Source organism: Fukomys damarensis, unplaced genomic scaffold (assembly GCF_012274545.1).
Source record: "Fukomys damarensis isolate Sample0158 unplaced genomic scaffold, DMR_v1.0_HiC HiC_scaffold_10, whole genome shotgun sequence".
In the NCBI taxonomy this organism is placed as follows: Eukaryota; Metazoa; Chordata; class Mammalia; order Rodentia; family Bathyergidae; genus Fukomys; species Fukomys damarensis.
This window is the reverse complement of record NW_022900922.1, coordinates 12107185-12122546: the sequence shown is the minus strand read 5'-3', so window position 1 is coordinate 12122546 and position 15362 is coordinate 12107185. Positions and strand designations below refer to the sequence as shown.

At 35.1% G+C, this 15362-nt stretch overlaps 1 protein-coding gene across 4 annotated transcripts in view; it reads right to left on the bottom strand.

Annotated features, from left to right (window-relative positions):
* Positions 1–15362, bottom strand: part of Lyst (lysosomal trafficking regulator) — a 196312-nt gene that overhangs the window by 156423 nt on the left and 24527 nt on the right. For all 4 annotated transcript variants that reach the window (XM_033761844.1, XM_033761845.1, XM_033761846.1 and 1 more), the window contains 2 exons: positions 9542–9610; positions 5303–5501 (listed from right to left, as the gene is read on the bottom strand). In XM_033761844.1, coding sequence (XP_033617735.1) covers positions 5303–5494 — 192 coding nt within the window. In that variant the 5' untranslated portion in view covers positions 5495–5501; positions 9542–9610. The remainder of the gene's footprint in view (positions 1–5302; positions 5502–9541; positions 9611–15362) is intronic.

The window sequence follows — 15362 nt, the reverse complement described above, 5'->3', positions numbered from 1 at the left end:
TTTTTTTTTTTTTTTTTTTTTTGCCAGTACCATGCTGATTATCATGGTAGATTTGTAGTATAAATTCAAATCTCTTCTGGAAACTCATTTTAAGGAAACAATCCAAAACAAGAACAATGGAGGAAGATGTTTGCTGTAGAGATACCATCTCCAGCCAATCCGGTAGCTCCACATCACCAACACTCAACTGGTTTTGTACCTTTCTGTCCAGAAGGTTTTTAATTTGATATAATCTCATTTGTTGATTCTTGATGTTATTTCTTGTGCAACTGGAGTTCTGTTCGAGGAGTTCTTGGTTGTGCTTATGTCTTCAAGAGTTTTGCCTATCTTATCTTCCAGCAGATTCAGTGTATTTAATATTTAGTTCTTTGACCCACTTTGACTTTATTTTATTTAGTACATGGTAAGAGATATGAGTCTAGATTCCATATTACACATGTATATTAGCCAGTTTTCCCAGGACTACTTTTAAAGAGGCTTTCTTCCAGCATATATTTCCGGCCCTTTTGTCAAAGATCAGGTGGCTCAAAGTGTGTGGGGTTGTTTCTACATCCCATTCTGTTCCACAGATCCGTATGTCTTTTTGAGCCAGTGCTCTTTTGGCTTTCAATCACTGTATCTTTGTGTTATAACTTAAATCTAGGATTATAATGCCTTCTACTTTGTTCTTTTTGCCTATGATTGCTTTTGTTATTCTGAGTCTCCTCTGGCTCCATATGAATTTTAGGATAGTCTTCTCCAGTTCTGTGAGGAATGCTGTTAGTATTGATTGGGACTGTATTAAATCTATATATCAGTTTTCGAAGTATATATGGCCATTCTGATAATATTGGTTCTGCCTATCTAGGAACAGGGAATATCCTTCCATTTTCTTATATCTTCCTTGACCATCTCTTTCAGAGTACTATAGAGTTCATAGAGTTCTTTCAGTTTCATTTTAGGTTAATTAGGTAAGTTTTAAATTTTTTTGAAGCTATTGTGAATGGTATTGCTTTCCTAATTTCTTTCTCATTGGGGTTCATTATTGGTGTACAGGAACACTATTGATTTTTGTGTGTTGATTTTGAATTCTGCCTGCCACCTTGCTGAATTTGTTTATTAGTCCCAGGAGTCTTTTGGTGGGATTTTTTGAGTCTTCTATGTAAAAGGTCATGTGGTTTGACTTCTTCCTTTCTTAGACAGATCCCTTTTCTTTCTTTTGCCTAACTACTCAGGCTAGTTTTGAGTACTATAGAGAACAGGAGAAATGAGATGGACATCCTTAAATTATTCCTGATTTTGTAAGAAAAATTTTCAGCTTTTCCCCATTTTGTGTGATGCTGGCAGTGGGTTTGTCATAAATACCTTTTATCAGATTGAGACAAGGTCCTCTCATACCTATTTTCTTTAGGGATTTTTTTTTTTAAAATCACAAATGGATGTTGGATTTTGTCAGATTTTTTCTGCATTGACTAGATGATCCTGTGATTTTTGTCCTCCTTGCTTCTGTTTATGAGATGTATTACATTAATTGATTTGTGTACGTTGAAACATCTTTGCATCCCTGGGATGAAACCTCCTTGGTTATGATGTATGATCTTTTGATGATTTGGTGCATTATGTTTGCCATTATTTTGTTGAGGATTTCTACATCTATGTTCATTAAACAGACTGGCCTATGGTTTTCTTTTCTATTTGAGTTCTTCTCTGGTTTTTAAATGAAGGTAATTCTAGATTCCAAGGATGAGTTCAGCAGTATTCCTTTCCTTTAAATTTCATTAAAAAGAACTAGCAGCATTACATCTTCCCTAATGTTTTTGTAGCATTCAGCAGTGACTCCATTGGGTCCTGGACTTTTCTTGATAGGTTTTTTAATTACTGCCTCAATTTCACTGCCTATTAATGGATCATTCAGGGTTATTACACTTTCTTGGTTCAGTTTTGGTAATTCATAGGTATCTAGAAATCTATCTATTTCTTCTGATTTCTCCAATTTATTGGATAAAGTATTGGGACATAGTTAACTAATAATCTTCTGGATTTTGATGGTGTCTATCTTGATTTTGCCTCTCTTGTTTCTAAATACATTGATATGAGTCTATTCTTTCCTTCTTTGAAAAGATTGTCTAAGGGTTTGTCAATTGTGCTTGTTCTTTCAAAGAAACGGTTCTTTAATTCACTGATCTTTTTAAATTTCATTAATTTCTGCTCTGATTTTTTTCTAATTGTTTTATTTTTCTAGGACCTCAAGATGCATGATTAATTCATATGTTTAAACAGCTGTTATTTAATGAATTGTGATAACTGCTCTATTATTTTATTATTGTTATTATCCCTTTACTCTGCCTAATCTGTAAATTGCACTTTATTGTAGATATTTATGTGCAGTTAAAAAAAAAAGCAGAATAAAGCCAAAGTACTGCAGTGGATGGGCAAAGTGCTTAGATCACCTCTTCCCCAGAGTGCCCAAGAACTGTCCTACTTATGAGAAAAACAGAAACAAAAGCTAAAGTTCCTCCTGAAATGTATGGCCCTCTGTCTCGTGTTTTGATTCCATCTTAAATGATGAAGTCTTGTTCAATTAATTTGCCTTAGAGACTCAAATGATCATTCTGCATTTCCTAATTGAAACAATCAAAAGTCACTAAGTTCTATTTTTATTTCATCTAAAACATCTGTTAAATTTTACTGAGCTGTGATCTCTAAATGTGAACCTATAAAGAACAAAAGCCCTATTTTTTAAATGGCTATTTAGTTTTACTCTTTACTCTCAAGACAACACATACTGCTCCTTCTACCATTGCTACAGATATTCCAAAAAGTGAGTAGGTGGAAAGAAGGGATTAAAAAAAAAAGTTATCACAGGAAAAAAAGTTATTGCAGCTATATCAATAATTTAAATCATTTAGTAATATATTAAATGATATCACATTACATAAAAAGAAAAACTAGTCTCTTTTCATAGTTACAAAGAAAACATTTGCAATATAACAGACTTATATCCAGAATACACAAAGAACTACTGCAAGTACACAATATATAACTTAGCCTTAAAAATGACATAAAACTCAAACATTCACAAAAGAAGATAAACAAATGGCCAACAAGCCTATGAACAAGTGCTCATCATGAGGTGTCAGAGAAATGCAAATTAAAACTGCAATAAGATAACAACATTAGAATAGCTAATACTAAAGACTGGAAAATATTACCACAAGAAAAACTACTACTACTGTCATGATCAAATGATTTTGGTCACTTAGTAATATAATGATATATCATGGCTTAAAAGAGAAAACACAGCTGGGTGTGGTGGCACACTCCTGTAGTCCCAGCACTTGGAAGGCTAAGGGAGGTGGATCGCTATAAGGCCAGCCTGGGCTACAACAGTGAGTTCAAGGCCTGCCTGAAGTACATAGCAAGATCCTGTCTCAATTAAGAGAGAGGGAGAGAAAGAGAGAGAGAAACATAAAATCTGTAGAGACAGAGAGCAGATGAGTGGTCACTAGAAGTGGAAGGAGGGAAGAAGAGGCCAGGGATGAGAGAAGGATATAGGACTTCTTTCGAAGTGATTAAAAGTATTCTAAAATTGGCTATGGGGATGGATGGGTGCACATAATGGACAACACTAAAAACCAATGAATTGTACACAGGAAATGGGTGAGTTTATAATGTGAACTATATCTCGATGATGCTGTTTTTGTTTTGTTTTTTGGTTGGGTTTTGAAATGCTAGGGATTGAATCCAGAACCTCACATATGATAGGCACTTGTTTTATTATGAGCTACATTTCCATCTTGATAATGCTTTTCTTTTATTTATTTGTTTATTTTGGTACCAGGGATCGAATTTGTGTCCTTGCACTTGTGAAGCAAGAGGCAAAACCACTGAGCTAAATATCCTGATAATGCTTTTATTTTTAAAAACTGAGAGTTTAATTGAGATTGCACTGGAATCTATGCATTAAGTGTGAAAAAACATCTCTACAACAAATTTAACAAATTCAAATATTTCAACAAATAAAATTATAGTTCTCCATGTATTTGGGTTTCCTTTCGTTTCTCTCAATAATGTTTTATAAAATTCCATACAGAAGTATTACACATATTTTATCAGATTTATCCCTGGGTATTTTATATTTCTAATGCCCTGCACTGAATTTTTAAATATGTGATAAGAAAATGAAAAGAGCAGAGTATGCATAGTAATCAAAAATTGAAAACAAAAAGTCACTATGCACAGATCAAACACTTTTTTCTGATTTTAAAATTTATTTATAAAAAATCATGCAAATACATAAAATTAAATTACATCCAGTCACGTATTTTAAAATATCATATTTATAAACAATAATACAAGTATTTAAAACCTTCACATGTTCTGGAAAATTCTGTGACAGGTAGATACCACAATAAGCAAATGCTTCTTCATTGTTATTTGTGACATTCCTTAGTATACAGTAAAGATGAGACATTGCTTAATTTTAAGTCTCTATACTTATTCATATATATTGATCAGTAAAATTCATTCATAGCAAAGAAATCTTATCTAGTGATAGCTAAGCACATACCTAAAGCTAGTAACACTCAGTATGTTAAAAAATATCATCATACTGATGCTACAGAAACCTAATTATCTCATCAAGGTAACTGAAGTATTATTATCTAACTACATTAATTACTCCCTAAATACATACTTTAGAGTTTTTCTTTCATAAAATAATTATGTTTCCTTCTAAAATGAAATAAAGATATAAATCTCATGCTTCAAATTAACTTTGTATTATTTCAATACAATGTATTATAGAGTTATTTCTACAAAGATGGTTAGATTAAAAAACTCTCTAGTCCCAATTAGCTTTAAAATTGTTAATTCTATAATAAGGAAATAGCAAAATCAAAAAATGTAAAAGCTAAAGGACTCACTAGTTATTAGTCTACATAAGAGGACTCTCTGCTTTCACTCCAGAACTAGCAAAGTCCCTAAATATAATTCATACTAAACTTCTCAAAAATATATTTGATCTTTATTGAAAATGCAAACTCATATGCTTCTGAATTATATCTCTATTAATGATCATATAATTTTACTGTTATTAGAATAAAAAAATGTGAAGACACTTTAGAAGGCCATTTAAGATATTCCAGACATTTTTGAAAAAGTATCCAAATGAGCACTATGTTTACAAACAGATCTACTTTTTTGTTGGAATGATATGAAAAAGGACTTTGTCTCAGAGACTCTTAAAACCTAAGTAACCTAGAAATTAATCATCTATAATAAACTATAATATGTTAATGGAAAGTTGAGATGAAGATGTTACCTGGTCAATGATAGAATTCAGCTTGGTAAGTAACAGAAATCCTCGCCCATGGACAAGGTACTGTCCAAGGGTTGCCATGTGTGTCTCCTCCTCCTCCTCTTCCCTGGCCTCCACCCTCTGGACCACTGCATTGCAAAGCCGGTTGACATCAGTCAGAAATTCACGTGCCAATGAGTTACTGTCGGTGCTCATGACCGAGCTATAATAAATATAAAAAAAAAGATTAGAACGATGAATACAAGTATACTTTTAAACTATGTGTTTTGTTGTCTTTTTTGCTTTGGTTTTGGTTTTTGTTTTGGGGGTTTTTTTGATACCAGGGACTGAACTCAGAACCTTGTGCTAAATCCCCAGCTCTGTTGTTTGTTTTTAACTAAAGACTGACTTAAAATTACTGGCTATAGGTCTCCAACCCTACACAGTTTTCAGGTATAGTTCTAACTTACTCCTTACTCCTTATTCTAATTCTTACATGGCAGAAACAAGTTCCAGGTTTGAAATGCCTGAGCACAGCCAGGATGAAGTTAGTGAAGGTATCTAGAGAGAAGATGCTAGGGAGTGGCGGCAGTTACTTTCTCTCTTAATTAGAATAAAAATAAATACTTATACAATTGTTATTGCTTTAAGTGTTTTAAAGCAGATAAGCTGACTTTTAAAAATATAAACTTTTTCACTTGATAGGGCCCACAATCTGGACTTATCGTACAGTGTGGGAGCCAGAGGGGGTATTTCCCAGAAGGTGAGTAATACTGACAAATTCTAGGACCTAAAGTTATGCCACTTCACTTCTTACTACATATCTAAATCAATTAAAGGCAATGTGACATTTTATGGCTAAGGAAAATAAAGAATAAGGCAAAGCAGACAGAAAAGAGGCAAAAACATAGATACAAATACTAAGAAAAAAATATATAACTATACAAAATGGAGAAATGAATAACAAAATATCTAGAATTTCAAAAGAGTTTTACCTTAAGACTAAAAGTAGTTTTGAGATATCCAGGAACTTTTAAAAGGTTTTTAACCTAGAAATGTTAAAAGATTTAAGACATACTAGTCATACTTCACCAGCTTTAGGGGAAACCCCGCACCACAGTCCTGGCTGACAGGGCAGTGGGCCATATGCTACACCTACGGCAAAGAGGCAGGGCCAACCTCTGAGCTGCAATCAACAGAAGCACACCTGATTCAGGAATGGTCAAAGTACATGTTGGCTAAAGATGTACAGTGCAGCTTGTAGAGGGGAACTGGACAATCAGGTTTGTTTGCATTTTCTATGTCTGTCTGTCTGTCTGTCTCTCTCTCTCTCTGGAATTTGAATTAAAGGGACCTAGTTATATGATGAAAGGTCACAATGAAATGGGCCTGTGGTGGTCATTATGACGTAAGTGAGGCTCAGAAGAAGACAACTGGGTAGAAAGACACCAACGAAATGCAAAGAGAAGCAGATTAAACATGAAAGTGAGAGGCCAGAGAAATCTCTCTACTAACTTGATTCCTTGTCATTCCAGGACCTAATAGCATAACTCCTAGATTCCTTCTAGAATTCTATACTTAGGATATATATATAGTGGTACCTTGGTTCACAAACTTAATTCTTTCCACAATTCTGGTCACAAACCAAACTGGATGAACTGAATCAAATTCAATAATGAGGTACCACTATTAACAATATGGTTTATATGCAAATATCCCCAAAGAGCAACATATATAGGATATACATAACCTAGATCAGTGATGTTGAACCTTTTAGAGACAAGTGCCCAAACTGCAACCCAAAACCCACTAAGTGCCAACACTGTAATTAAACCTGAATACTGAGGTTTTGGTTTAGAAAAAACTCATACATTAACATCTTTTGTCTTAAAAGAAAAACAAACAGCATGTGTACCAAAGATTCACCACGACTAGACTAGATATATATATATCTTCTATACATTCATTTCACAAATATTTTTACATCATTTAATATTAACAAAAAGAAAAGTATAAAAAATGTACATCACTCATTTCAAAATTCATCAATAATCTCTATTTTATATGCATATATATATATATATATATGTATGTATGTATATATCGTTGGGGCTGGGATATAGTCTGTGACACCGTTTTGGCAAGCACAGAGTCCTGAGTTCAATCCCTGGTACAGGAAAGAAAAATAAATAAATAAAAAATATAGAAAAATTTCATAAAGTAAAATTATTTAATAAATCAACCTAGTTTATATTCAGTTCATATTTAATCTAACTTTATTAACACATATTACCTAATCTGTCATTGATTTTAGGATACATAGGTACTAAGTGCATCAATGAAAAAGAAAAACCAAACACTGCCATTGAAACCATGATGCAATACTTTCTCACTGGGCCATCAAGACCATCTATGATGCAGCATTTCTTAAGCACCACACTACCATTACCAGGATTTCCTTCCAAAGTAGCTAACACTATTATGTAAATTTTAATGTTGGTACTTTCTTGAGCCTCAGTGTTTCAGAAAGCAGCCAGAAAAACATTTAAAACTAATAGATATGGTAGCAATAAACACACAGAACTCAGCTGAAGTACTGACAACTTCAATAGTTATTAACAAGTTCATTCAGAAGCAGCCTCTGACAGGGCTTATAAGATACTATCTGCTACAAAATACACTGCCACTTTTAAAATATTAAAATGTAAAAAGCTTAAAAAGTATGCTGACAATTGGGCCTACATTTTAGAAATTAATATAACTGAAACTATTATAATTTGACATGTCTCCTGATGTTCATGTGTTTGAAACTTAATTCCCAATTCATATGCTGACTGTATTTGAAGATCAGGTCTCTGGGAGGTAATCAGGGTTAGATGCAGGAGCAAAGGATTCCCATGATGGAATTAGTGACTTTATAAAAAGGAAGATGAACACACACACATATGACTGTTACCTGCTTTGTTTCATTTAGACATCTTGAAAAACTTTTCACATGAGCTCTTATTCTTTTCTAACTTTTTAATTAAAAAATAATGTATGTATCACATATATGATGTTTTGTATAGTTTGTCAAAAAGTATACATCAGAAAAAGAAAAAAATATAAATATTTTAATAGTAAATTTATTGAGACATCATGAGATTAATACAAGTTACCTTTGGCCTCTGCAACTATATGAGGTACTCAAAGTGGTGGCCACTAGCTTCCAGACATTTATCAGTATGGTGAACTGCTGAAGTGTATGTACATTTTTTTGATAGACTCTGTATGTTGTGTCATGGTGAAAACTAGACAATTAATAAATGCACTATCTCACAGTTATGTTATGGTCACAACACTTAACATCCACTCTTTCTACATTTTTCAAGAATATATCATTAACTACAGTCACCATACTGTACAATAAGTCCCTATTATCTACAGTTTACAAAAATTCTGAATTCTTCTGTGCAATATTCATAAGAAATTCCCATTCTTCTGTCTGACTATGTAAGTTAGCACTAACAATACTAGTAGGGGTGATAGGGTGCACTTCTGCTTTGCACATTAAACATTCACTTCTTCCTAAAAGGAATGTTGGAATTAATCAAATTCTTTTCAGCCATTCTGAATCCCAAAGGAAAAGATAAGCACTGTATTTCCTTTAAAATTTTCTAATAATCCATATACTCAGGACAATACAAAAAATATGCAGCATGAGGTCGTAGCTAGCACCGACATCCAGCAAGTATTAATGTCACAGTGCGCTCAGATGCTCGGGTCAATCTGTGTGTGCATACACATATGTGTGCATGTGAGCGTAAAGAAATCTTACAGTTACAGGAAATCTGTACCCACACATCTTCCACCCTTGTTTATCACTGTATGACAAGTCCTTGTATTTTTGAACGTTTATAGTTATAAATATATTCAATACTGTTTTAACTATTTGAAAATTGCACAAAAAGCATATTATGTGTAGTTATAACTTTGCTTTTCCCTGTCAGGATTATGTTCATTTCTTTAAACTGTCCTGCAATATGGTATAGTCTGAATAAATCACAATCTTGGGCCAGGGATTTAGCTCAGTGGCACCACACCTGCCTCACAAGTGCAAGGTCCTGAGTTTGATCCCTGTTAACGGAAAAAAAATCTATATGTTCATCTCTACCAAGGGGAAGTTCAGCTGTTTTTATTGTTGGGTTTAATTAATGCCATTAACTATATAGCTTCAAGGATCAAGTGTTCTGGCTGCTAATATTTATTACATTGGATACTTACCAGTCTTTCAACACTTCTGTAACATTTAGTCTTTAAAATTTGGGTCCATAAAGTAGAATAAAGTTTCACCTATTAAAAAAAAAAAAGAGACAAACATATTAGTGGTGATAATGAACCATAAGTAATTTTTTTTTTTAAATTTTTTTGGTACTGTGGATTGAACTCGGGTCCTTGCACTTGCAAGGCAGGCCACCGAACTGCTGAGCTAAATCCCTGGCCCCATAAGTAATTTTAATAAAAATCATTTACATAAAAATCAGTGGCCAGTCTTTTTATGTGATGTATGAAACCACCGCCGTTTTGGGTGGGTCATCTCAAGAGCACACTACAAAAATGCATACCTTCAAGAAGTGAGTCAAGGGAGTGTCCTGGACAGTGCTATGAACCTAATCATGGCTCTCTACCCTTCCTCTCCCAACTCCTAACTTACACGCTCCAGGTGAGGCACAATTTAACTACAAAGATAATCATACTGGTATCAGCCTTCTTAACACTGGATTCTAGGAGGTGGTTGAATATCACCTAAATACACCAAGAAAGAGTCATGTCAAAGTTCCTATGGGTAGCCAAATTATTCTGCTCCCATTGGGGTGTTATGGTTTACATAGAGATAGCCCCTAAGAGCCTCATGTACTCATAGGCAGGCTTTTAGAAGCTAATTGGATTATGGAGGCTTACAGCTAGCTTGCTATTAGGAAGTGGTGCCCAATTTGAAGAGGCAGGTCACTGAGGGCAAAGCCTGGAAGGGTTTATCTTCCTTCCCAGCTTTTCCTTTGCACTCTCTGCTCCACCCCCACCCCCATACTGAAGAGCTCCCTTCATCTCTTCTCTGGTGAGCACCTCTGCCGTGGCATTCTGCCTTAGGTCCAGCCAACTGTGGACCAAAATGTGAGCTAAAATAAACCTCTCCTCCTTTAAACTGTGGGTTTTGGGTATTGTGTCCCAACGATGAGGAAAGGGACTAAGGCATGGGGTGAAAGGTATTAGACGATATATGAGAACTCTAAATACGAAAACCAAACAACGATCAATTAACACCATGTGTCATATCCTTGAACTCTCTAATAAATTCATCTTTTGTGTACGATGCAATAAAAACTATTTCTAGAATACTAAAGGAAAGTTTCTGCTTCTGGAATAACAAAATCCTTCCCTTTACTTACCTGTTTTTTTCTCTTCTCTGTAGTTTTTACCAGGAAGAAACATGACAAATATTTCCTTATTACAGTTACAAAAGTTTATTTCGAATCATAAGTTTTTTTGAAAAGAGTGACTTTTTTTTTAATGCTCAATTATGAGGGCTGGGGATTTAGCTCAGTGGTTCCACCTCCTGCCTCACCAAGGCAAGGTCCTGAGTTTGATCCCTGGTATCAAAAATTCATAAATAAATGCTCAAATCTGAAGAACAGTCAAGTTCTTTACAGCTAGGCAAACAATTCCTAAACCACACTGATAGGTACTTCAGGATAAAGCAGGCAGGAAATGGCACAGAGCTATGATAGACACACAGTTTTGTGTAAATTAGGAAAACACCTATTCCCAGTGGGTGCAGTTCACATCAGGACACACCATTGCTAAAGCACAGGCTAGCTTTTGCTCACTCCATGGACCAGCACCAGTGGTCAAAGTACCAACCATTCAACCACACAGAACAGCTGTGGGATTCCTTTCATGCATGTTTCTGCTGCCTCTCAGGCTAATCAAAATCATGCATATGTTCTTAACTCTAAAATTACAGAAGAAGAAGCTGGGAGTGGTGGCACAAGCCTGTAATCCCAGCACTCAGGAGGTTGAGGCAGGAGGATCGCTGTGAGTTCAAGACCAGCCTGGGCTACACAGTGAGTTCCAGGTCAGTCTTAACTACATAGTGAGACTGTGTCACCCCCTCCAATAAATAAAAATAAATAAAATTACATAAGAAGAGAAGGAAAAAAAGTGGAAACAAATTATTTGTAAATAAAGAGGGAAAGAAGGGTTGAAGGGAGGGAAGGAAGCTGGGGAAAAAAGAAGAATCAAGATATACTATGTACAGGTACAAATGATGAATGTGATCATTATGTGTATCTAAAATGTACCACTACAATTAATTTTTAAAATAAATAAAATTATGGAAAAGGAAATTATTAGTCAAATTATGAGTCTAAAAATAGTATTCTATTAATTATTCTTATATAATATCCTCTATTTTGGACTACTGCAAAGTAAACCTACAATGTTTACATGCTTACAATGTTTAAATGATTCCAGCTAATTCAGTGTGGCTACAGAATTGAAAGCTAGCAGCAAACTAGAACTGTTTTGCTATTTTATTGAGAGACATCTCCTAAGCCAAATTGATGGATTTCTAAAATGTTCTTAAACTGGCATGGCTTCTTCATATCTGTGTTTGCAAGCCCAGCTTGGATATCTGTGGAATTTCATTTTATCCACAAAACAATTCTAATACCAGGAGGCAGCTGTGCCCTTCTTGATTCTCCCAACTCTCTTTATACACAACTATATTCTAATTTTTGTCACTCAAAATTACACTAGGTGTTCATAAAGTCTGGAACTGTAAATATCTTTTAATAGATTTAAAATGTCAATAGGGCATTATACATATTTCTGTCTGTTTCCAAACTGTACTGATACCCTGTAGTTACTTATCTACGTAACTATCTTATTCATGAAGTCATAAGCTCCTTAAGGCCAAGGACCCCATCTTACTATCTTTTGCCTTTTTATTGTTATAATGCCAAACTTTAAATTTCAACGTAGAATAATTCTCCATTTCCAATACAACTGTAACAATAAAACTTGCCCCAGCAATATTTCTAGAATATTTGTATTTTAACATTTATCCCAAATGAAAAGTATAATACAAATACCTATAAAAATATAAATCATAGGATTTAGCTCAGCGGTTCAGTGGCCTTCCTTGCACGTGCAAGGACCCAAGTTCAATCCCCGGTACCCCCCAAAAATAAATAAATAAATAAAATAAATCACCTTCTTAGAAAAATAATTACTTATTCTCATACAGTGACTGGTAAAATGTAAAATAAAAACAAACAAAATAACAACAGCAAAACCCAAAACAATAAAAATCCTGCTTTAATATATTAGCATCAAATTTTAGTTTTATAGCATTAGAAATATCATCAATATGTCATGTAATTCAACAAACGTTCGGTATTTACTATATACCAGCTATTATTTCAGGCATTGAGTACAGAGCAAACCTAAAATCTCTACCTTCATGGATTTTAGTCAGGTAGATAAAGGCAAAAATATATGTTATGCCAGGCAGTGCTAAGTGCTATGAAAAAAATTGAACAGGGTAAGTATACAGAGTGATATAGCGCTCCTGTAGATCTGAAGAGGTAAACGTTGAGCAAAAGCTTGAAGAGAATTTTGAAAAACAGGTCATGCGAGCATCTGAAAAATGTGTACTTCAAGGTACTGAGATAATATCTTCCTGATGTATTGGATATTAAATGCAAAAGATGAAGAAGTCAAGAGTGACTACACAGACAGAATGAGAAAAGTCATTCAGTCCTACTTCTCAGGAACTGGAATACTATGTGAAAAGAGGAAATAGAAGTTCTTCCCTAGAAATATTTCTTCCTCAGAATGCACCCCCTAAAAAATACTACAAGGTTTTCCCGCCTGTGAGAACAGTACTGCTTACTGGTAGGTAAGATGACAGAGAGCAAGGAAAATGGAGTTCCAGTTCAGCCATGTTACGTTTCCAGGTCTATTGGAAACCAAGTATACGATGTCAAATAGGCAGCCAGAGATACAAAACTGGGGTTCAAGCTGGGAGGCTAGAACTGGTGAACTGACTGGAGAATCCTCTGCATGTAGGTATATTCCTAAAGCCAGGAGACCAGCGGGGGTGAAATAACCCAGAGCAGTGCTGTCCAAAAGAACTTGCTGAGATGATGGGACTGTTATGTAATCCCTGCTATCTGACACAGCTGACAAAAGCTACATGTGGCCAGTGAGGCCATAATGAATGGTGGTAACTCTGAGAATGAGTATAGGTCTGAAACCAAGCCCTGCCTGGGCTAAGCATGACTGAAGCAGGGAGAGGAAGATCCAGCACAGGAGGAAAGAAGAAATAACAAGTGATGTGGGAGAAAAATCAGAAGGGTATCTCCAGGAGCAAACACAGAAAATGTGAGACAGAAAAGAGTGAACAATCATACAAAATATTCCTAAGTGACTGAGGATAGGAAGACTGAGAATTGACCATTGGGTTTAGCTATACGGAAATTCCTGACAACATCAAAAACAGTCAGGGGATTGGGAAAGAGTAATGAAGAAATGAAAGCAAGCAGTCTACACAGCTCTTTTGAGAAGTTCTGACATAAAGTATACAAGGAAATGGGGAATCGCTTGAGGGGCTTCAGATATGAAATTTTTTTTAAAAAGACTGACGTTGGAGAATGTTTGTAAGCTGAGGTATAACCTGTTGTTCCAACAGAGGAAAAAAATATATTTTAAAAAACTAGAATGAAAAGAGATATTTGTATGGTGGCACAAACCTACAATCCCATTACTCTGAGAGGCTGAGGCAGGAAGATCAAAGTTTGAGTTCAGTCTGAACAACTTAGGGACACAGTGAGACCCTGTTTCAATATGAAAAGTGGGGGTGCAACTGGTTTGAATTCCCAGTAACGCGGGCGGGGGGAGATTTCTATAAAAACAAAGGCAAAATAAAGAGAATCCAAAGTCTAAGTGGAAGAACAGTGACAGGTCTCTAACAGGATAAGAAGGGTGTCAGAATACATGAGTACAGATGCAGGAAGATTAGAATATTCGGCAGTAGACCAGGAAGTTCTGTTTCAGTGCTTCTATTTTCTTGGTGAAATAAACAAGGTTACTAGCTGAGAGTGAGAAGTGAGGAGGAGGTGTTAAAAGTGCTCAGTGTAGCAGGGTAAAAAACAGCAGCCTCTAAGAGATTTCCCACCAAGGTGCCAATGACTTTAAGGTAAAATTGAGTTGTGCTCTTTAGTAACAGCAGCCATGTATAATCCAATTCTCCTTTGTGTCCCAAAGATAGTGACAGAATGACTGCCAAATATACCATGGAAATTTAGACATGTATTATACATGGCTGAGGCATTCTGCTAACACGCAGGTGTGCGATCCTGTCAAAAGTGGGAACTGAGTTATCTGGAATGAATTCTTCTTAGAGACTCTGCATAACCTTTACTGTTCATCTTGTCTTTTGTAAATATCTGTAAATCTTTTTGATCTCTAGAGTTGTTTGTAGAGATTTACATCAATTTATTAAAATCTAAGGCTGCTACATCCTTTTTGGAACTTTACACCTCCACTGTCTATAAGTTTTCATATTTGCCATAATTACTCCAAGATTAGAATTCGTAGCTCAGTGGTGCTGCCGGCTGGCTACCTTGCAAGCGCAAGGTCCTGAGTTCAATCCCCCGTTTCCAAAAAAAACAAAAATTACAGTTCAGCAAAGATATTAACAAATCTTCTCAGTTCTGACTCTGAGATATTAATTTGTTCAGAGCAGTGAGAGGTTCTGGTACAATCTCCTCCCCAGTGTTGGGCTTCAATTTTTTCCTATTATTTCTCCTACTTTTTGCTGTATTAGTCTGTATATAGATCATTCTTCATGTCAGAGAAGACAAACAGAAGCTGACAGTTTCATTCATTCTCTGTATCCATAGAGGGCCAATATGTTAATAAGAATATACTATTTGTCATTTTCATTCTCTACATATAAAAGATAGAAGTCAGCCTAGACTTTTTTCAAAATCTCAGCTTATTATTCTGCTAGGGTTGTGTTCCTTTTTAAATAATATTTTGA